At 41.5% G+C, this 23,122-nt stretch overlaps 1 protein-coding gene across 10 annotated transcripts in view; it reads left to right on the top strand.

The window, feature by feature from the left end:
* Nucleotides 1-23,122, top strand: part of LOC131106519 (glutamate receptor-interacting protein 2-like) — a 161,933-nt gene that overhangs the window by 98,125 nt on the left and 40,686 nt on the right. For 2 of the 10 annotated variants that reach the window (XM_058055676.2, XM_058055675.2), the window contains exon 1: nucleotides 1,621-2,245. The exons of 6 other annotated variants lie outside the window; for them this stretch is intronic. In XM_058055676.2, coding sequence (XP_057911659.2) covers nucleotides 2,197-2,245 — 49 coding nt within the window. In that variant the 5' untranslated portion in view covers nucleotides 1,621-2,196. Of the gene's footprint in view, nucleotides 1-1,620; nucleotides 2,246-17,204; nucleotides 17,349-23,122 lie in introns of those variants that run through there. 2 more of the 10 variants (XM_058055673.2, XM_058055671.2) reach the window with 1 other exon arrangement.

Raw genomic sequence — 23,122 nt, 5'->3', positions numbered from 1 at the left:
ATGACTAACTTGTAACATTTCTATGTATAGTTGGCAACCTTAATGACTTAGTGAGCTTTCTTAGTGAAAAGTGAAGAATCCAACAGTGACAAAGTGGACTGATGATCTCAAGTCAACATCATCATCATCATCATCAGACTTTGCTGTACTTTTGCTTCCGTCTCACACGCATGATGCTCCAGCGAATTTCCCGACTTAGAAACTTCTTTCTGGGACGCTCCAGATCGATGAAGCGACAGAAGCAGCCTGCTGACTGCACTTTTATTTTCACCTTCACATCACCCAAAACACGCTGACGGGGGAGAAAAAAAACAAACTTGCTTGTTTTTTGGGTTTGAAAGTGTCACCCGCCTGCAGCCGCCCGCTTTGCCTTCCACGCGTTGACAGCGCGGAGGAGGAAAACGTTTGTTCGCCAGCAATCGCCAGGCGGCGTTCACTCTTACGCGATGTTCCCATGCTGCTCAAAGCCTAAAATTAAACCTTGTCATCCTGCAGGGATCACACAAGACGTATAGGTACATCACAGTAAACAAATAAATTGCTTCAAGGGTACTGGAGAAATGTCCCGACATGAGGATGATAAAAACTTTCTCATCCCTCACTCATGTGTGCTTGCTTCAACTTTGTTTTTGATGAAGATGACGGCATGAGCGATGCGCATATAAACATAAATATATATGCACATAGCCTGCACGCTAACCACTCGGTCACCGTGCAGCCTGGTCGTGAACATGAACCCCTTAAATTCAGCCATTAGAGTCCCTTTTTTTCTGTTGGCTGCACGGCGGTCTAGAGGTTAGTGCGCAGACCTCACAGCTAGGAAACAACAGCTAGGTTCAATTCCACCCTCGGCCATCTCTGTGTGGAGTTTGCATGTTTCTCCGGGTACTCCGGTTTCCTTCCACATTCCAAAAACATGCTAGGTTAATCGGCCATTCCGAATTGTCCATAGGTATAAATGTGAGTGTGAATGGTTGTTTGTCTATATGTGCCCTGTGATTGGCTGGCCACCAGTCCAGGGTGTAGCCCGCCTCTCGCCCGAAGACAGCTGGAATAGGCTCCAGGACCCCCTGCGACCCTCGTGAGGAAAAGCGGTAGAAAATGAATGAATGAATGAGTTATCCTCCTATTTTGTGTGGAAGTGGTAACTTTTTGGCTTCTTATTTTGTCTTTCCCCACCTTCGGACATCTCTGTGTGGAGTTTCCATGTTCTCCTCATGCATGCGTGGGTTTTCTCCGGGTACTCCGGTTTCCTCCCACATTCCAAAAACATGCTAGGTTAATTGGTGACTCCAAATTGTCCATAGGTATGAATGTGAGTGTGAATGGTTGTTTGTCTATATGTGCCCTGTGATTGGCTGGCGACCAGTCCAGGGTGTACCCCACCTCTCACTTGAAGACAGCTGGGATAGGCTCCAGTTATTAGATAGTTATTAGATAGGCTCTAGTTATTACGTAATAACTAGACAGTGTAGGATCCCATAGGATCAGCAACCTGACACTTAAGTGTACTGTGGGGTTGAAAGGGTTTTGTGATTTCTGTTGACCAGTAATTGCCTCTTGGGAGACCTCCTCCCCGATCTGGATGTGGAACAGTGGTGCGTGATGTCCCAGAGGTTCTGGATTGGATTTAGGTTTGGAGAACGGACAGGGTACCTGTCCTGGTGTGCTGCCATGTTTCCTGGTATCCCCTTCACGCTTTGGGCACCGTGCTGGGAGATGACATAACCCCGCGCTGTACCACATGCCGACATTCAGTATTGCAGTACTTTCATCTTTTGGTGGCACTTTCATCACCTTGCGCACCCACTACTCCCCCGCGCACAAGACACTGGGAATCTTAGGGGGGGGGGGAGGGAAAATGGGGCATCAATAGTCCCGAAGGCTTTAAGCTGCAACTTTTTTTCATAATCACAAGAGAAAGAGAGAAACAGGAGTGTAAAAGTGAACAAAGACCAGGAGGAGAATGTGATGAAGTCCTGATGTCCTCAGACTGGAAGCAGCAGATTGACAAGAAACCTTCATAGACGTGATTGCAGCTTTTAGGGCGAGGAGGAGGAAGAGGAGGCACAGAGAGAGAGGAAGAGGGGCGGAGGTTTGAGGGGTGCAGACAGAAGTTATGCCTCCCTCTTTCTCCTCCGCTCTTCCTCGAGGAGAGAACCTCTGAATCCTGTCTGGAAGCGGCAAGGCGTGAAGATGCTTTTTCTTCAGGCTATATTGAAGAGAAGGCTGCTGCTGCAGAAAGGTAGACTTCCTGTTCAACTTTCACGCCTCATAAAGCGTCCTCACTGTTTTCTGCATGTAATTTGCACCTTCATGTTTACGTCTGCGTTGGTCCTGATGATGCTACCTCAAACTTTCATCATTTCCGTTCAGACCATCTTTGCAGATTGTTTGATCAAATATGAGGTTGTTTTTGGTCTTTTGGAGATCCCATCTATCTGGCATTGGTGTTTCTCGTTAAGAAAGTCACCTTGTATCGCATATTGCTATGAAAATTTTGTTTTTGGGGCCGCGGAGTGCTGAATGATTCATCTAAAGCAGTTTTTTTTCTTTTCTGTTTCTTGCATTTCTTTTTTGCCGCACGGTCGTGACAGAGCGACTCTCCGACTGCTGCCGGTGTTTGTCGGTTTGTCTGAGACGCGCTCTTCTTCCCTCCGGTCCTCTCTGATGATTTATTTATGGATCGGGGGATCTCCGGCTTTGAAGTGAAGCCTGGAGATGGAGAGCAAAGGGAGGGAAATGGGGACAAACTGCCGCCATTCGGCCCGTGGAGGCGCGCCACGCTGGGACTCCTGATGAGACACGTCTGAAGGTTCTTTCGTTACTTTTTACCGACTGACAGCTGACAAGCTCGTTAAGACAAACCTTGGACCTCCGTACCCTTGTGATGTCTGATTGGCTAAAGTCAGTACGGTCCGATCCAAAACAAAAAAAGTTTCATTTGAAAGCATTCTTGCGCTCACAATGGAACAAATGCTTCGTCTCAGCTGGGATACTTCCAGCAGTACACTTCTATAAGTATACCGTGTATACTGTGTACACGGTGTGTACATCGTGCAGGGGTGTCCAAACTTCTTCCAAGGATGCAACTTTGTCTTGTTGACATGTTATACATGTCACATGTAAGTTATATTTCAAGAAAAACAGCATTGCAGTTTTACTATTAAAAAATAGCCTATTACAGGATCATCTTTTTCCCATTTTTGCTGTTGTTTTTAACAATCTCTAAATATGTCAACTTTTCGAAATTCCATCCATCCATATATTAATTTTCTATGCCGCTTATCCTCATTAGTGTCGCGGGGGTAGGCTGGAGCTTATCCCAGCTGCCTTTAAATTAGACGTGGGGTACAACCTGGACTGTTTGTTTTTTCAAATATATTCCTGGAATATTTTAACTTTTCTCCCACATGAAATAGGATTTTATTTTGTATTGTATTGTATTGTAATTAGAGGCGCTCTGATGGATCATTGGCCAATTTCAGTGAAAAAGGATCAAAATCGATAATTTGAAACGTTGATGCCCTCCGCCGATCAGCGATGTCCGCTCCGGGCGCAAAAGTCGGCTAAATCTGCGCTTCAGAAGGCAGCGGATGTGGCTGGAGGGGCCCAGCAGAGGTGGATAAACCTGCTTTTATTCAGGTTGTCAGTTGATAATGTGTAGCTCTCACAAGAAAAAAACCTTGATGACCCCTCATATTTATACTGCATGTATGTGATCAGTAGGGGTGTGAATCTCAGCACTGAGGACGATTCGATACACATCTCGATGCACTGCCAGTGATACGATACTTTAACGATACATGGAATTTTCTGGCGAAACGATGCGATGCAATTCACTCTCTTCACGATGCGATGATACGATAATAATTTAGTTCACATTAATGCAATCTGATATGATATGGTGCAATTTCTTGCGATATGATGCAATTCAACATAATGCAAATAAGCAAAGGGAAAAAAATGGAATTCAGTTCAATTGCATCCATACCCAGTGAATGAGTCGATGCACTCGATATCCCGCGCTCGATATTTCAATTATTAGTTATTTATGATTTTTTTTTAATAAAATTTAAACATTTTGACCTTTTTCTTATTACAATATGACTTTTTTTAATTAGCGTTTTTCTTGGAAATTTTCCCATAATGTTTTGACTGTTTTCCCGTAACATTATAACATTTTTCCACATCTTAATTTTCCAAAAATCACATCTTTAGTCATTGTTTTGTTTCTTATAATTTTTGGATTTGAATATTAAACACTTTAATACTTTAATATTTCAAGTCCATGCTACTAAAAGACATTAATATTACAACGTTATTCTTGTAAAACATTTTTTGCAGTGTTCTTACAATGTTTTTCTTGTAATATTTGGACTTAATTCTTGGAAAATTACTGCTGATCAATTCAATTTGTAATGTTGCCTTTAGGTGTCTTAGTAAATTGAATTGAACATGAATAACAGCATTTGGATCGCCCCATGAAATACCTGCCAGCTTTCCCCCATTTCTCAGTAGTATAATCATTAAAGTAATTTTTTCTCGCCCTTTTTCTACACACTGGAAGGTCGCAGGTTTGAATCCCACTGAGGATCTTCATGTCGAAATTTGACTCGGTTGTTGGTCCAGCGACGCTCATCTACTCGTGACAAGGGAGCAGACAGAAGCTTCACTTCCGATGAGCACTGACATTTTGGTGAAAAGTTCACCGTGTGCTGAGTTTCATGCAACCCAGCAAGCGTTTCTTCTTCCAGCGTGGGTGTAGTCTCCGCCAATATACCACGACGTGACAAATCCAGAACACAATACGGGACATCAAATGTATTGCTGTTATTCCACACTCAATTCCAATTACAATTCCAACACTTTTATTTTTGTTTTTGCTCCCATCATTCTTGAGCTCAACTCGGAAATATATTGCCCTAACACATTGTTGTCATTCATTCATTTTCTATTCCTCTCGAGGGTCGCGGGGGTGCTGGAGCCTATCCCAGCTGTCTTTGGGCGAGAGGCAGAGTACACCCTGGACTGGTGGCCAGCCAATCACAGGGCACATATGGACAAACAACCATTCACACTCACAGGGCACATATAGACAAACAACCATTCACACTCACATTCATACCTATGAACAATTTGGAGTGGCCAATTAACCTAGCATGTTTTTGGAATGTGGGAGGAAACCGGAGTACCCGGAGAAAACCCACGCATGCACGGGGAGAACATGCAAACTCCACACAGAGATGGCCGAGGGTGGAATTGAACCCTTGTCTCCTAGCTGTGAGGTCTGCGCACTAACCACTAGTCCGCCATGCAGCTGAGCAACAAAAAAAGGGGGGCTCTAATGGCTGAATTTAAGGGGTTCATGTTTTTGGAATGTGGGAGGAAACTGGAGTACCCGGAGAAAACCCATACATGCACGGGGAGAACATGCAAACTCCACACAGAGATGTCAGAGGGTGGGGAAAGACAAAATAAGAAGCTAAAAAGTTACCACTTCCACACAAAATAGGAGGAGAACTCATTCATTAATTTTCTATTGCTTATCCTCAAGAGGGTCGCGGGCGTGCTGGAGCCTATCCCAGCTGTCTTCGAGCGAGAGGCGGGGTACACCCTGGACTGGTCGCCAGCCAATCGACAAACAACCATTCACACTCACATTCATACCTATGGACAATTTGGAGTGGCCAATTAATCTAACATGTTTTTGGAATGTGGGAGGAAACCGGAATACCCGGAGAAAACCCACGCATGCACGGGGAGAACATGCAAACTCCACACAGAGACGGCCGAGGGTGGAATTGAACCCTGGTCTTCTAGCTGTGTGGTCTGTGCGCTAACCACTCGACCGCCGTGCCGCCCATATTGTTGTCAAACGTGTCTAAATGTGTGCCTGTGAGCAATTCTCCTTTGCCGAGATAATCCGTCCACCTCACAGGTGTGGTGTATCAACATGCTGATTCGACAGCAGGCTGCCCACAATAAAATGCCACACCAGAAAATGTGTGGTTTTATCACACAGCACAATGCGGCAGATGTGGCAGGAGTTGAGGGAGCATGCAGCGGGCATGCTGACTGCAGGGCTGTCCATCTGATTGTTCATTTCATTTCGAGACTTAGGACAGCACCACAAGGGATGTAAGTACACAGTGTATGCAGTTTACTTACTGAAGAGTACTGACAGAAGCATTTGGGACACAGCATTGGTGTCATGGCCAGGTTGACCTCTGTTTTAAGAGCGTGTGTGTTTAAGGTTACCTTGATTGCTTTGAAACAATATGAGAACCGTATTGCTTGGAATGGATTTGGTCTGTGTGAAGGTTCAATTGTTTGTTGGTTTTTGTAGCCTCTGATTTGATATCGCATACATGATTTTTTGTTACATAATTTTATATAACATATCAATTTTGTGAACTGGATTCTACAAAAATCTAAAAAACTGTGTGTGTCAAAATTCAGTTGATAAAAATCCACTTCAGAAAAATTTGTGAAAAGTTTGTGAAATAATAATAAGTGTAAAAAAACATGAAAAGTGAAAAAATATTAACGGAAAAAATGAAATGTTCATACCATAGTGAGCTTCATATACTATATATCAGGGCTTGTCGAAGCTGTCAAAAAATTAATACAAAATGAACAATTAATGAAATTAATAACATCAATTATATATATATATATATAAATTATATAGATATTATATTATATAATAATATATATATATAATTTTGTTACTGAATTTGTGATTTTTTGTGTAAAAATAAATAAATAAATAAAAAATAATAAATAAATAAACAATTAATAAAATTAATAACATCAATTATATATATATATATATATATACAGTTGATGTTATATATGTGAAATAATCAGTGTAAAAAAACATGAAAAGTCAAAAAATATTAACGTAAAAAATGAAATGTTCATACCATAGTGAGCTTCATATATATATCAGGGCTTGTCAAAGCTGTCAAAAATTGTTATAAAAAAATAAACAATAAATAAAATTAATAACATCAATTATATATATATGTGTGTGTAATTTTGTTAAATTTTGTTACTGAATTTATGTGATATTTTGTGTAAAAATAAATAAATAAATAAAAAATAAATATACAATTAATAAAATTAACATCAATTATTTATATATATATATAATTGATGTAATTAATTTTATTAATTGTATATATTTTTTTTAGTTATTTATTTTTTTATTTATTTTTACACAAAAATATCACAAATTCAGTAACAAAATGTAACAAAATTTTTGTTAGACACTTGTTAGAAGTACATGTATTTTCACTTCAGTACACATTCACTTACAAATTCCAAATTCCAATACAAAAAAAATCTGTCAGTTGGTCATTTAGTTGTCGTAACCCTAAAACTTAATTTTGAAACTCTGAAAACACTGAATTTCTAAAGACATTTTGCTTGAAAATGTTCAATAACATTTTTCTGCGTCAAGCCATGTAAACGATGTCGTTCACAAAAATCTTCAGTTGCATAAATTCAGTCAGCCTACGTTTTTCATCAAGAAACAAATGAATCTTCATGTCGTCTGCCGCCCCACATGATGATGTGCTGTTTCCTGTCTGCATCCCGCCTCTTCCTGCGCCCCCCCCCCCCATCCCCTCTCTCCTCTCAGCAATGCAGATGCACCTTCTTTGATTTTGTCGCCAGAGATTAATTAGCATGCTAGTAGGAGGCCTATTTATACCGGCCTCCGCAAGAGGGAAACAAGATGGTGGTGGGGGGGGGGGGTGTTAGGAGAGAGTGATAGAGAGAGAGACAGAAGAAGAATAGAAACAGCAAATGTTTAGCGGAAGTCGTATCTTTAAGTGCAAACTCTGCGAGTTGTGTCATCATGTAAACTTTCAGGCTGCAGATTAAAAAAGCAACATGACTTTTTTTTTTAAATAATAAATGAATTGTTAAATAAAAGCAATGCTCGCACATGCAGTACAACCCACACCGTACCGCCTGCTAGGCAGAGAAGCTCCACTTCTGTTTGAAACATTTTCAAATTCTTACTCTTCCAGTTGATTTGGTCCTGTGGGGACTCTTCCTCTTCCAATCATTTGCTCTCATGCTCCCCCTAGGGGACAGGCATTTTTCTACACACACTCTGAATTGAAATACTGTCACCCCTTGTTTATGGTAATGGTAATGGTAATGGTAATGGTAATGGTAATGGTAATGGTAATGGTAATGGTAATGGTAATGGTAATGGTTATATTTCATTTGAACATGCATCAGATTACAATTGAGTGCATCCCATAATCAGTTCCCAGTTACACATGTCCAAAAGGAGTAGGAAGAAGCAAAGCTTATTAAATTCTACCCCTCCATCTGGTACTTTTACAATCAGTAACTGTTAGATTTGTTCACTTCCTGCTTTCATAATACAGTTTAGGGTTGTTTTTTTTTAAATAATGCACCTTGTACTGAAGTACAAGGTGATGTGAGCATCCAATGCCATAATGGGTACCATAGTAAGTGTCAATATAGTGATATATATAGCACATCATGACTGGTTCAAGACTCTTCATCCTTGTATTTAGCAAACATCAACTGCTTGTATTGTTTCTTGAATTGGCTCATCGTTGTGCATTGTTTGATTTCCTTACTCAATCCATTCCATAGTTTGATTCCACATACTGAAATGCTATGGCTAGCATAACGTAGTCCTAGCATAGAAGTGTTTCAAATGTAGTTCTTCCCTGAGATCATATTTCTCCTCTCTTGTAGAGAAGTATTGGATGACATTTTTAGCTAATTGGTTATTTTTAGCCTTATGCATTATTTTAGCTGTTTGAAGATGAACTATATCAGCAAGTTGAAGTATTTGTGATTTTAGAAATAAGGAGTTAGTATGTTCTCTGTAGGCGGCATTATGAATTATCCTTACTGACCTTTTTTGCAGTACATTTAGCGAGTGAAGATTGCTTTTATAGTTATTAGCCCATATTTCCACACAATAAGTAAGATATGGTAGAACCAGAGAGCAATAAAGAGTGTGGAGTGATTTCTGATTGAGAACAAATTTTGCTTTGTTCAATACTGAAATATTTCTGGCCACCTTATGTTGTATATTTGTAATATGAGGTTTCCAGCTCATATTTTCATCTATTGTGATCCCCAGAAATGTATTTTCCTTCACCCTTTCAATGTCTACACCGTCTATTTGTATTTGCTGGTGTGTGTCCTTTCTGCTGTTACCAAACAGCATGATTTTAGTTTTACTTAGGTTCATGGACAATCTATTATCATCAAACCATCTTTTTAGTGTGACCATTTCTTCTCTGACTTTTCTAATGATTTCGTCTGTACTCCCTCCAGAACAAAAAGCAGTGGTATCATCCGCAAATAATACCAGCTTTAAGTCTTTCGTAACTTTGGAGATATCATTGATGTACAAGTTGAACAGTTTTGGCCCCGTTTATGGCGGTTGATTGGTTCCCGACCTGATCATGAAGTGAATTTCCACAATGTAGTATTCCTTCATTTTAAATTGAATATTTCAGTCATCAAAGCACAGAAAGCCTCTTTACCGCCTTCGACAATCACTTTTTTAAATTAGAGCCCTCTGCACATGAAGTAGCATCCCTATAGTCACCTTCACCCAATGACAAATTTCCCCACTGAGGGATGAATAAAGGCATATCCTAATCTTAATTTTAATCTTAATGACATAATAAGAGAAAATAATCCCCGTGCATGTGTGGGTTTTCTCCGGGTACTCCGGTTTCCTCCCACATTCCAAAAACATGCTAGGTTAATTGGCCACTCCAAATTGTCCATAGGTATGAATGTGAGTGTGAATGGTTGTTTGTCTATATGTGCCCTGTGATTGGCTGGCCACCAGTCCAGGGTGTACCCCGCCTCACGCCCGAAGACAGCTGGGATAGGCTCCAGCACCCCCGCGACCCTCGTGAGGAAAAGCGGTAGAAAATGAATGAATGAATGAATATCCAATTGCACATGTTAGCATTAGAAGAATTCCATCTATCCATCCACTTTATTCCGGATGTCCGGGTCCGGGTCACTGGGGAAACAGTAGTCTCAGTCAGGAAGTTCAGACTTCCTGGTCTCCAGCCACCCCCTGCATGCCCAGAACTCCTCACCAGGGAGGCGTCCGGGAGCCAAATCAACTTATCCTCACCCTACGGAGGAAACTCATTTTCGCCGCTGGTTCCACGATCTTATTCTTTCGGTCATGAAGAGTTCCTTGTTGATGTTTCTCTTGTTCCTTCCGACTTCTTGTGGTGGCCATTCTCTCATCAATGACAGTAGTGCCCCCTGTTGAGTGGGGGGAAGACTGCAGAAGTAAAAGCCTATTTTGACAGTGTGAGGTCCACAGCCAGGTGATTAGCAAAAGGTTGCATTGTAATTTGGGAGTTTGAAGCAGATGAACATTTTTACACGAGGCAGCCATCACGAGCGGGCAACTGGCAGCGACAACAACAAACAAGCAAAAATATGAACAAATGGACTCAGCAAAGAAGAAGAAAAATACGAGGCACACTGGCCTCATTGTGTCAGCAGGAAAGTGTCTGAGTTGAGCATCTTCATTTCATCTTTGCTGGCTAATGGAAAATGTTGCGTCATCACACCCAGCAGCTTTACAACTTCTTACCTTCCTACCATCTTCTCCATGCTGGTTAATAGTCAACACGCAAATCATACCATAACTGGGGCATTTGAAAACCAAGTCTCACGTTGTTTTCATAGTTTGACTTCGAGTTGTCCCATAATTTCTAATAAGCTTGTGTCATGGAGGCTGATGTGCCTGTAAGTAATGTGCAACTATAATCATAGAATACTTGTGTGGCTACAGTCCTGAGCTAACCTTTAAGACCAGTTGAAGAACTTCACTAAAGGCCCCCTGCAGTGCGCCATTGCTGCTAAGACAGTCATTTGAAACTTCATCAAACATCCTGAGGGTCATGGAACACAACAAATGAAACTGTAGACCCAAAAAAGTGTCACGACTGTCCGTCAAGACACTGGACCATCCTTGGTTCACATGAAGGTTGTTAAAAAAAAAAAGAAAAAAACATCTTCAAAGTCCTGGGCTCCTTCAATGGCGCAAAATTGTCTGTTTTGAATTTGCAGTAGAGACATTGAAAGGGGATGTAACCTTGGCGGCCCTGATGGCGTCCAATGGCGGGAGGTGGGGGATGGGGGGGTGTTGTCAGTCTTCATTTAGCCCACTTGTACAGGTCGTGTCAGACGAGCGACATCAGAGAAGCCATGTCCCTGATGACTGGCGAAACAATCACCTGAGGGGGGCTGAAGTCAATAAAGTCACCTCACGCCACCTCATTGCCTTGTCCTTCTCCCTTTTTCCCCTCGCCTACGTCTCGTCTTATTCACAGCATTCTCGCGGAGACAGTCGGTAAAAGTTAGCCTTTGCGTTGAGAATTGCGTTAACCAAAAGACACGGACCAAAGACATACACTAGTGTTACAATGACAGCAAAAAGAATGCAGAAATAACAAATATGTAAGGGAAAATGTGTTGGAAATGTATGTCATAGCAGCGCTCTTTATAAGTATATTTTAGAAGCTTTTTGTGAAATCTAAGGTATGCTGGAGCTGTAGGTCATTGATGGCCTTGAGCACAAATAAAAGGACTTTATGATAATGGTAATGGTTTTATTTCATTTGAACATGCATCAGATTGGCGGCACGGTGGTCAAGTGGTTAGCGTGCAGACCTCACAGCTAGGAGACCAGGGTTCAATTCCACCCTCAGCCATCTCTGTGTGGAGTTTGCATGTTCTCTCTGTGCATGCGTGGGTTTTCTCCGGGTACTCCGGTTTCCTCCCACATTCCAAAAACATGCTAGGTTAATTGGCCACTCCAAATTGTCCATAGGTATGAATGTGAGTGTGAATGGTTGTTTGTCTATATGTGCCCTGTGATTGGCTGGCCACCAGTCCAGGGAAGAAGCAAAGCTTATTAAATCCTACCCCTACTTTTACAATCAGTAACTGTTACATTTGTTCACTTCCTGCTTTTCTAATATAATTGAAGTTTTTTTTTGTAATGTACCGAAGTACAAGGTGATATGACCATACAATGCCATAATGGGTACCATAGTAATTGTAATATAGTGATATATATAGCACATCATGACTGGTTCAAGAGCTTCAGGTTGTGCAGGGGCGTCAAATGATGGCTATGTGGAGATGTTGCAGTAGACTGAAGTCTGTGTGGTAAAGACTGGCTTTTAAACGCAGGACAAAGGTTCTTCTTCCAGAGGAATAAGCTTACTCTTTTGGTCCATCCTGCGTGTTCCCCTGATCTAAATTCAATGGAGAACATTTGGGGATGGATGGCAAGGGACGTTTACAAAATAGACGTCAGTTCCAGACTGTGGATGCCCTCCGTGATGCCATCAACATTACCACCAGCCTCCTGGAAAAATGTTTTTGTTTCACTCCCATTTCTTTTTTTTTGATTTTGAACCTTCACCAAGAACCTTCTTGTCCAGAAGAACAGAAGAACAGCACAAAATGTCAATTCTTAAAAATGTTCAATTGTGTTAATGTCTGGACAGTATTTCACACAGTCAGCTCTTCATCATCATAGTTGCGTGTTCTCCTCTTCATCGGGCCTGTCGTTCCAAAGATGTATGCAAGAGGAAGATTTCGGGGATGAAGAGCATTGCAGCGTGAGTTTGAATGAATTCGATCTTTTAGCAAAGTGTTGCTGGTTTTCATCATGTCAGCCATGACGTTTCCTCTTCTTTTAGTATTCTTCATCATTCATCTGGTCTTCATCATCATCGTGCAAGCACAAGACTGTCATTTGCCGCCTCTTGAGTTCTTACCCATAATCCTCGGAGTGTGGATTCATTTGTGCTTGAAGCCTCCGACGAGGAGATAAGACTAGACGACAACGCCTCATAGCACCGCAACCGTCTTCTTTCTGTTTCCTCTGGAAATGTGTGTATACAAGTAATGTGTGTGTATACTCTTAGTACACTCGTTAAACACTTAGTACACTCACGTTAAAATATTAAAGACAATTTTTGAAAAAACAAATTAGCAATTTTTGGAAAAATTAGTTTGCAGACAAAGTTATAGTATTACAAGAATAAAGTGAAATTATTATGAGAATAGTCATAATTACGAGAACAATATTTACAAGAAGAAATAGAACAGTAGGAAAATATTATTATTAAAGGAGGTGAAGAAGCATGTGCAGGCAGGATGGAACGGGTGGAGAAAAGTGTCAGGCGTGATGTGATAGAAGAGTTTCAGCTAAAATGAAAGGAAAGGTATACAAAACTGTGGTGAGACCAGCCATGTTGTTTGGTCTGGAGACAGTACCACTGAGGGAAAGACTGGATGTAGCAGAGATGAGGATACTGAGGTTCTCATTGGGAGTGACCAGGATGGATAGGATCAGGAAGGAGTACATCAGAGTGACATTACATGTTATAGAGGCCTTGCAGATAGTCAGAGAGGCCAGACTGAGATGGTTGGGACATGTCCAGAGGAGAGATAGTAAATATATTGGTAGAAGGATGCTGTATTTAGAGCTACCAGGTAGGAGGCTTGCTGCAGCATATCCAAGCTTTCTTGGGGCGAGAGGCGGGGTACAGCCTGGACTGGTCGTGTAAACAACACCCAACCTTAATAAGGATGAGGATGAAGCCACAGAATAATAATTTAATAATAAAGAAATAATTTATCAAATGTATAACAATAGAATAACATTAAAAAGTAATCAATAATTAGTAATAAAATGTAATTGTAAAAATTGTAAATAAGTAAATTTTTAAATAAAAAATAAAAATAAAATAAAAAATAAAATAAAAAATTTTCAAAATCAGGATAATTTCTTAAATATTAGAAATATTTTAAATATTGTAGAATGTTGCAGCACAGATGAAGAAAGAGTAGAACAAGCAGCTGCTGTGTGCTGCGAGTCTGCGTGTGTTTGTGTGTGAGTCAGCTGCGTCTTGCGGGCAGACAGGATGCCAGTGAAATGATGCTGATGCAAAGATGCAGATTGAACTTTTTTGAGGGGGAGGAAAGTAGGTCATGAAGAGGCGGGCGTGTGAGTGAGCGCCACAAAGAACTGACCAAAACAGAGAGAGAGTAAGAAGAAATAGGCTTATTACTATCAGCAGCCGTGTGTGTGTATGTGTGTGTGTGTGTGTTTATATGTTCAAATGTGAATGCTGCACATGAAAATGAATCAGACAATAGAGAGGTGATTTGATGCGACTGCACTGTGCACGCACAATGCTTGTGCATGTGTGTGCACAATCATGGTGCAGAAAGTGCAGAAATGGTTTCTGCTAAAATTACTACTAAAAATAAATATATATTATAACTAGAATACCTTATTTTCCGCACTATGACTCATACTTAAAAGCCTTCTCAAAAATCAACAAGGTGCCTGATACTCTGGTGCACCTTATGTGTAAAAATGTTGTGTTACTTCGGTCGTAGTGTTGGACCATTTCTGACACAGGGAAGTAATCCCACACTGACAGCGATTAACCAATCAGAGAACATTACGTAACATGAGGAAAGTTGCGGGCGGTGTGGGAGCGATGGATGCAAGACAGTGAACATGGGCGAGTTACGCCACCATACGTGAATGGATTGTGGATGCTTGGGGTAAGTTATCCACTTTAACTGTTGGTCACCTGAGCGGTCACCTGACAGCGAGACTGACTCCGACAATGGCGAGAGGGAACCCGGCATGTTTGATGGTGAAATTTTCTTCAGAAATGACATTGACCATCCATCTTCTTCCGTTTATCCGAGGTGGGGTTCCAGGGGCAAAAGCCTGAGCAGGGAAGCCCAGATTTCCCTCTCCCTGGCTACTCCGTCCTGGCAGGTTCCAAGTCGTTCCCAGGCGAGTTGAGAGACAGTCTCTCCAATGTGTCCTGGTACCTTGTACACCTCCCCAAAAAGACACCCTGACCAGATGCATGACCACAGACCACCTCATTTTGGCTGTTTGTATCTGCAATTCTGTTCTTTCAATCACTACCCAAAGATCATAACTAAAGTTGAGGTTAGGAACATTGATCAACTGGCCTCTTGGCCTAGCTCAGCACTCTCTGTGGTCTCAGGACCACAACGCACCAGTGCAGAATGAAGTTCAATCAGGTTCATTTGGTCAATCATTCATTCATTCTAAACAGTTCATTTGCACAGGCCAGAGCAATCTGGAACTGAACAATGAAGAGTCCGCATCACTGCAGACGGGGATGAGACTCAGCACTTCCCCATCTGAGCTGAAAGGCAAAGCTTTCAATTTATTGGTCGATCTATGTCCCCACTCTCACCTATGGTCATGAGCTTTGACTCGTGACTGAAAGATCGAGATGGCTGATAGTAGCGGTCCAAATGAGTTTCCGCCTTGGACTCTAAGAATTTGGATTAGGAGCTCGCTTATCCGGGAGGAGCTCAGAGTAGAGCCCCAGCACCTTCACATCAAAAGGAGCCAGTTGAGGTGACTCGGATATCTAGTCTAGATGCACCTAGAAATCTCCTTGGTGAGGTGTTCTGGGCATGCCCAGCTGGAAGAAGGGCCCCTGAGCAGATACTGGAGGCATTGTCCCTCACAGGTGACCTGGGAACACCTTGGTGTGCTCCCGGTGGAACTGGAAGAGGTGGTTGGAGACCAGGAAGTCTGTAGTTTCTACTGAGACTGCTTCCCCCGCGGCCTGGACTCGGATAAGTAGAACAATGGGAATGGGAAGCTTTGCAAATTGTATCATTGCTGTTGGTTGTAGAATACTGTATGTTGTAGTGCTTGGTTACCGGTACATAATTCACCCCGGAACGATCGATAGGGAAGTGGTTGCCACCCGGACGGGTGGGCGCGAGGGACAGGGGTTTTCCCCGCTTCTTCCTGTGGTGGTTGCGAGACGGCGTTCAGGTCTCACATAGCAAAGAGTGAAAGTTAATGTTTGTGAAGAGAATAAAGTTTTCTCCCAAATTCGACACTCCGCCTCAGACTCCGGTTCTTTGGCGCTTCAATGTTCTTTTAGTTGACTTTATTCATTCATTCATTAATTTTCTACCGCTTTTTCCTCATGAGGGTCGTGGGGGGTGCTGGAGCCTATCCCAGCTGTCTTCAGGCGAGAGGCGGGGTTGATGGCATCACGAAGGGCATCCACAGTCTGGAACTGACGTCCATTTTGTAACCGTCCCTTGCCATCCATCCCCAAATGTTCTCCATTGAATTTAGATCAGGGGAACACGCAGGATGGTCCAAAAGAGTAAGCTTATTCCTCTGGAAGAAGAACCTTTGCCCTGCGTTTAAAAGCCAGTCTTTACCACACAGACTTCAGTCTTCTGCAACATCTCCACATAGCCATCTGCCATTAGACGCCCCTGCACAACCTGAAGCTCTTGAACCAGTCATAATGTGCTATATATATCACTATATTACAATTACTATGGTACCCATTATGTCATTGTATGTACATTACAAAAAAAACTTCAATTATATTAGGAAAGCAGGAAGTGAACAAATGCAACAGTTCCTGATTGTAAAAGTACCAGATGGAGGGGTAGGATTTAATAAGCTTTGCTTCTTCCCTGGACTGGTCGCCAGCCAATCACAGGGCACATATAGACAAACAACCATTCACACTCACATTCATACCTATGGACAATTTGATCTCCTAGCTGTGAGGTCTGCGTGCTAACCACTCAACTGCCGTGCCGCCTTAGTTGATTTATTTGCTAATTATTTATTTTAATGACTATTTTGGTGATGATGAAGCATCATGTGTTCATCACATGACCTGAGTTTGCGAAAAGGTCTGCTGCTGATATTGATATCGGTTATGACGTCATGGACAATATTGGTGTATGGGATATCGGTAAGAAAGCCAATATCCAGCAGCTGTCGTGTAGTTAGGTGAGCTGGTAGAAAAAGTGCTGCACCTTTTTAACTGATCTCCAAAGCCTTAAGTGACGACTCTGCTAAAACAAACAACAAGTGGAGTATTAATAGTCATCAGGATGCTTCACAATGGCATCAGCATCCTTTCCCTTTTTGAACGTGTTTGTTGTCAGCGCTCTCCGTCTCTCTCTTCACTGATCTCTCTCTCTGTCTCTCTCTCGGGGGGGTTGAGCGGTTGTAACGTAAGCGCCAGTCATCTTTGATCATCACCACTATATTCCCACAGCACTCGGCAGTCCACAGCTCTCTCTCTCTCTCTCTCTCTCTCTGTGTCTCCTTCCTCGTTTCTCCAGCAAGCCAGTGTCTCTGTGTCTCTGTGCGGATGCTTTGCTGATCACCTCCATGTCTGCGGTCATGTTTTGTGGTCTGAGGAGGGACGTGGAGGCCAGCGGTGGTGGTGAGTGTGAGCACCCCTGGGAATGCTAGGACTTGAATGAAATTGTTGGCTTCGCTTGAGGTGATGTTGATGATGTGCCTGCAGGTGGCGCTGCAGAGCTGTTTGCATGTCAGAGAGCATGAAGGTTAGATTCGGCAGAAGTCATCAATATCTTTGGTAGAGATTGATCGATCCAGCCAAATTTCAGTGGTATGGATTATATATACTGTTATATATTGTTCATAAAATGAACAATGAACAATTGTTCATAAAATCAGAAAAGGGACACAAGAGGGCTTTAAAAAATTTGAATGAGACCAATGTTAGTTTTTTCTTGTCTTTTTTTGTTATTCTTCTTACATTTTATGCGACAAACCCCCATTTGCACTATCTCACTGGACGGTGTGTACTGTGCTATTTAAAGTGTGTAACATTCTGTCTAACCATGGCAAAGTTATATGGTAATGATAATGGTTTTATTTCATTTGAACATGCATCAGATTACAATTGAGTGCATCCCATAATCAGTTCACAGTTCCACATGTCCAAAAGGAGTAGGAAGAAGCAAAGCTTATTAAATCCTACCCCTCCATCTGGTACTTTTACAATCAGTAACTGTTACATTTGTTCACTTCCTGCTTTCCATAATACAGTTTAAGGGTTTTTTTGTTTTGTTTTTTAATAATGTACCTCGTACCAAAGTACAAGGTGATATGAGCATCCAATGCCATAATGGGTACCATAGTAAGTGTCAATATAGTGATATATATAGCACATCATGACTGGTTCAAGACTCTTCATCCTTGTATTTAGCAAACATCAACTGCTTGTATTGTTTCTTGAATTGGCTCATCGTTGTGCATTGTTTGATTTCCTTACTCAATCCATTCCATAGTTTGATTCCACATACTGAAATGCTATGGCTAGCATAACGTAGTCCTAGCATAGAAGTGTTTCAAATGTACTTCTTCCCTGAGATCATATTTCATATTTGGCTGACATTTTTAGCTAATTGGTTATTTTTAGCCTTATGCATTATTTTAGCTGTTTGAAGATGAACTATATAGAAATTTTAGAAATAAGAAGTTAGTATGTTCTCTGTAGGCGGCATTATGAATTATCCTTACTGACCTTTTTTGCAGTACATTTAGCCAGTGAAGATTGCTTTTATAGTTATTAGCCCATATTCCCACACAATAAGTAAGATATGGTAGAACCAGAGAGCAATAAAGAGTGTGGAGTGATTTCTGATTGAGAACAAATTTTGCTTTGTTCAATACTTAAATATTTCTGGCCACCTTATGTTGTATATTTGTAATATGAGGTTTCCAGCCCATACTTTCATCTATTGTGATCCCCAGAAATGTATTTTCATTCAACCTTTCAATGTCCACACTGTTCCCACTGTTGATTTTAGTTTTACTTAGGTTCAAGGACAATCTATTCTCATCAAACCATCTTTTTAGTGTGACCATTTCTTCTCTGACCTTTCTAATGATTTCGGTTGTATTCCCTCCAGAACAAAAAGCAGTGGTATCATCCACAAATAATACCAACTTTAAGTCTTTCATAACTTTGGAGATATCATTGATGTACAAGTTGAACTGTTTTGGCCCCAAAACATGTATAAAAGTTTAGACACCATTTGGTTTAATGTGTGGTTCATACAAAAGATGTAAAGGTAAATGTAGCTTTTTTTGCAGTGGCTCAATTTGGAATGGTACTGCAAGATTGGAATGCTGCAGACATGTTTGGAGTCAGTCACGGTCAGACAAGCTGTGTATCATTTTAGTAACAATAACTATTTTTAACTTTTATTGTTGCTGATGTATTCATCAGCAACAATAAAAGTAGTTGTCTTCTTTTGTCACACAAATTTGATGTTGCACAAATGTGATTTGTTGCGTAAAGTTGCTCAAAAAACAACCAGGTACACACAACTGGTGAGGGTTGAGATTACTGTAGTGTGATTTGTTGGATAAATGTTGCTCAAAAAGCCATCAAATATACACAACTTGAGAGTGTAGCGTCTGTATGATTTGTTGTTCATATTTGATGCGTTGTGCAAAGGTTGTACCAATAATTTGTTGAGCAAATATTGTGCCAAGTCTGCATGGTAGTGGTTAGCAGGACATCTCTGTGTGGATGCGTGGGTTTTCTCCGGGTACTCCGGTTTCCTCCCACATTCCAAAAACATGCTAGGTTAATTAGCGACTCCAAATTGTCCATAGGTATGAATGTGAGTGTGAATGGTTGTTTGTCTATATGTGCCCTGTGATTGGCTGGCCACCAGTCCTGGGTGTACCCCGCCTCTCACCCAAAGACAGCTGGGATAGGCTCCAGCACCCCCGCGACCTTCATGAGGAAAAGCGGTAGAAAATGAATGAATGAATAAATAAAATGTTTAAAAATCAGATTTGTGCAACTAATCTCAAAATTTACACACATTATATATATATATATATATATATATATTGTGATTTGCAGAACAATTGCTCCAATTTGTTATGTAAAAATGCTGTGATTTGTTGCAGAAATATTTTTTTAAAATATATATATTTTTTTGTTTTTATTTGTTTTTCTATGTGTGTGTGTATATTTGCAGATTTGTTCTGCAAATAGTGTGATTTGTTAAAAAAACAACTTTCTCCAGCTAAACTAAACTGAAATCATTGTCTTACAGAAACCAAGAGAAAGTTTTTCTGAGCCACTTAATCATCAGGTTCCAAATCTAGAGGTAATAAGGGACGCATACCTGAACTTCAACAGCCGAATTAAATCAATAACATCAGCAGCTTTTTACCAACTAAAAAACATTGTCAAATTCAAGGGAATAGCGTTGAAGCCAAATTAAACTAGACTACCGTAACGGCCTTCTTTCCAAGCTCACTAAACGAGCTGTAAAAGAGCTGCAGCACAGCCAGAATGCTGCTGCTCGAGTCCTGACTAGAACCAGGAAATATGAGCATATTAGTCAGGTCTCTGCTCCAGCCTCCAGTCGCCCATAGAATAGAATAGACACTTTCGTGGTACAACTCTGACATGTTAGAGCCACATGAACCATGAGAAGCTCAGGTAGTGGTCTCCTGCTGGTGGCCAGAATCAGGACTAAATACGGTTAGATCCTGCCAAAATATGGAAGAGTTTTCCAAAACAGTCCTCAACTCAACTGTTGATTTGTTGTGCAAATGTTGTGTTGGGAAAATCAAATCTTTTGGAGCAAATATTGTGATTTGTTGTGCAAATGTTGTGTTTCGTTGTGTAAATATTCTGTTTGCCGATTGTTGGTCAGCTTGTTGAACGTCCATCTGCTGGATGCCTGGAGTGCTGAAGAGCAGCTGCTTGGCTCCTGTCTTCAATATGTTGGCTGCCTGTGCGCTGACAGAACAGTCACTATCCATCATCCATCTCATCTCAGTCGTCTTTCTGGCAGCACATTGCCAGGCGTTTTCTCCGCAATACTGAAACATTGACAATGTCCCAGCGGTAAAGGCCGGAAGCTAGTTTTAATGTGTTCTTTTATGACCTGATGGAGCAGCGCTAGCGAGGTACATGGAAACATGGGGGGGTATTAATGAAGGGAGCATCATCCTATTTCATGCAACATCGAGCATAGTAACAGCCAACCAGCCTGATGGCTTCTTTCTTTGTACTTTTATGTACACAATGACGGTGCAAACAAATGGAAGGCCTGACTAACAAAGTGTCCAAATTGTAACAAATATGGTATTTTAATTCATTTAATTTTAATTCATCAAGTTGACATGGCAACCACATACCTGCACTAGAATGCTATGTAATACTGTTGGACCTGCCTGGACACCTATTGTGTTAGCATCTGTGCTAATCAACATCAACATAACCAATTGGAGGATGTTGAAATTCTTCCATTCTTCCATCCACATACCCTTGCATGTTTATATTCTTACATCCTGGCCTCTTTTCATCCTTCCTTCGTCATATTCTTATGTCCTTTCATCCTTACACCCTCACATCCTTACATCATCACATCCTCATATACTTACATGCTTACGTCCTGGCCTCCTTGTATCCTTCCATCCTCACATCCGTATGTCTTTACTTCCTCACATGCTTACATGCTCATATCCTTTTATCCTTCCATCCTTGCATATCCTTACATCCATTCTTCTATCGTGGCATCTTTCCATCCTTCCATTGTCATATCCTTCCATCCTCACACTCTGCAGCCCTAAATCCTCACATCCTCATATTCTTGCAACCTTTTGTCCTTACACCTTTACATCCTTACATCTTCACATCCTCATATCTTTACATCTTTACATCCTGGCCTCCTTGCATCCCTCTGTCCTCACACCTTACAAATTTCCCCACTGAGGGACGAATAAAGGCATTCATTTATTCATTTTCTACCGCTTTTTCCTCACGAGGGTCGTGGGGGTGCTGGAGCCTATCCCAGCTGTCTTTGGGCGAGAGGCGGGGTACACCCTGGACTGGTCGCCAGCCAATCACAGGGCACATATAGACAAACAACCATTCACACTCACGTTCATATGTTTTTGGAATGTGGGAGGAAACCGGAGTACCCGGAGAAAACCCACACATGCACGGGGAAAACATGCAAACTCCACACAGAATGGCCAAGGGTGGAATTGAACCCTGGTCTCCTAGCTGTGAGGTCTGCGTGCTAACTACTCGACCACCGTGCCGCCCCCGAATAAAGACATATCTTATCTTATCTGTACACCGTCAATCCGTACAACCTCCCACCTCACATCCTTACATCCTCATATCCTCATATCCTTAAGTCCTAACCATCTTTACATAATGGCCTCCTTGCATGCTCACACCCATGCAGTCTTACATCCTGGGGTCCTTGCATCCTAACATCCTTACATCCTTACATCCAACGTTCCCTCAATGCTGTGAGCAAATTCTTGCTGTGCAGCAAGATAAAATCAATCCGACCAGAACTGTAAATAAAATTAATAAATACCAATTGAGTGGCAAGCGACAATGCAATAATGAACACTGTCCAGCCAATGATGATATCCTGTCGGTACGTATGTACTTCTTTGGCCAAACAATTTTAGTTTCATGCTGCTGTTTTGCTGGTTAGCATCTCTGTGTGGAGTTTGCATGTTCTCCGCGTGCATGCGTGGGTTTCCTCCCACATTCCAAAAACATGCTAGGTTAATAGGTATGAATGTGAGTGTGAATGGTTGTTTGTCTATAAGTATGTGGCCTGTGATTGTCTGGCGACCAGTCCAGGGTGTACCCCGCCCCTCGCCTAAAGACAGCTAAGATAGGCTGCAGCATGCCCACGACTGTCAGGTTCAAACTCCTTGTAAAAACACTTAAATACAGAAATGCAGAAGAGACAGACAACAATATTCAAAGTTACTCGCAGCGAGGAGAGTGAAACCACATACCCAGTGACATGCTGCTCCACTCTGAAGATATCTGTTGGGGGTCCCGACTACATGGTCGTGCAACTCTAAGGGGGGGGGGGGGGGGGGCAGTTGCACAAGCTGTATTTGTTTGTCTATGTGTGTGTGTATATGTGAGAGTCATTACTTTTATTGTTTTATGAGTTCTTATCTTGACACATTCTTGCAGGATTAACATAAACATCTGCAGGGTTACTGTTGGCGCATCCAGGCACCTCCAGAACCTGGGGGTCGCTGGGGGTCTCTGATCAGGGTCATTCCTTCTTCAGCACATTCAAACACTCTTTCTATTGTCTAAGCAAATTGATATAAGGGTGATAACTAACACTATATTCATTCTATCTACATTTTAGTCTCATAACAACC

Source organism: Doryrhamphus excisus, linkage group LG18 (assembly GCF_037039965.1).
Source record: "Doryrhamphus excisus strain RoL-2023G ecotype Guam linkage group LG18, RoL_Dexc_Guam_v1.1, whole genome shotgun sequence".
Taxonomy (NCBI): Eukaryota; Metazoa; Chordata; class Actinopteri; order Syngnathiformes; family Syngnathidae; genus Doryrhamphus; species Doryrhamphus excisus.
Note: the sequence above shows the minus strand (reverse complement) of the source record. Positions and strands in the feature narration are given on the sequence as shown.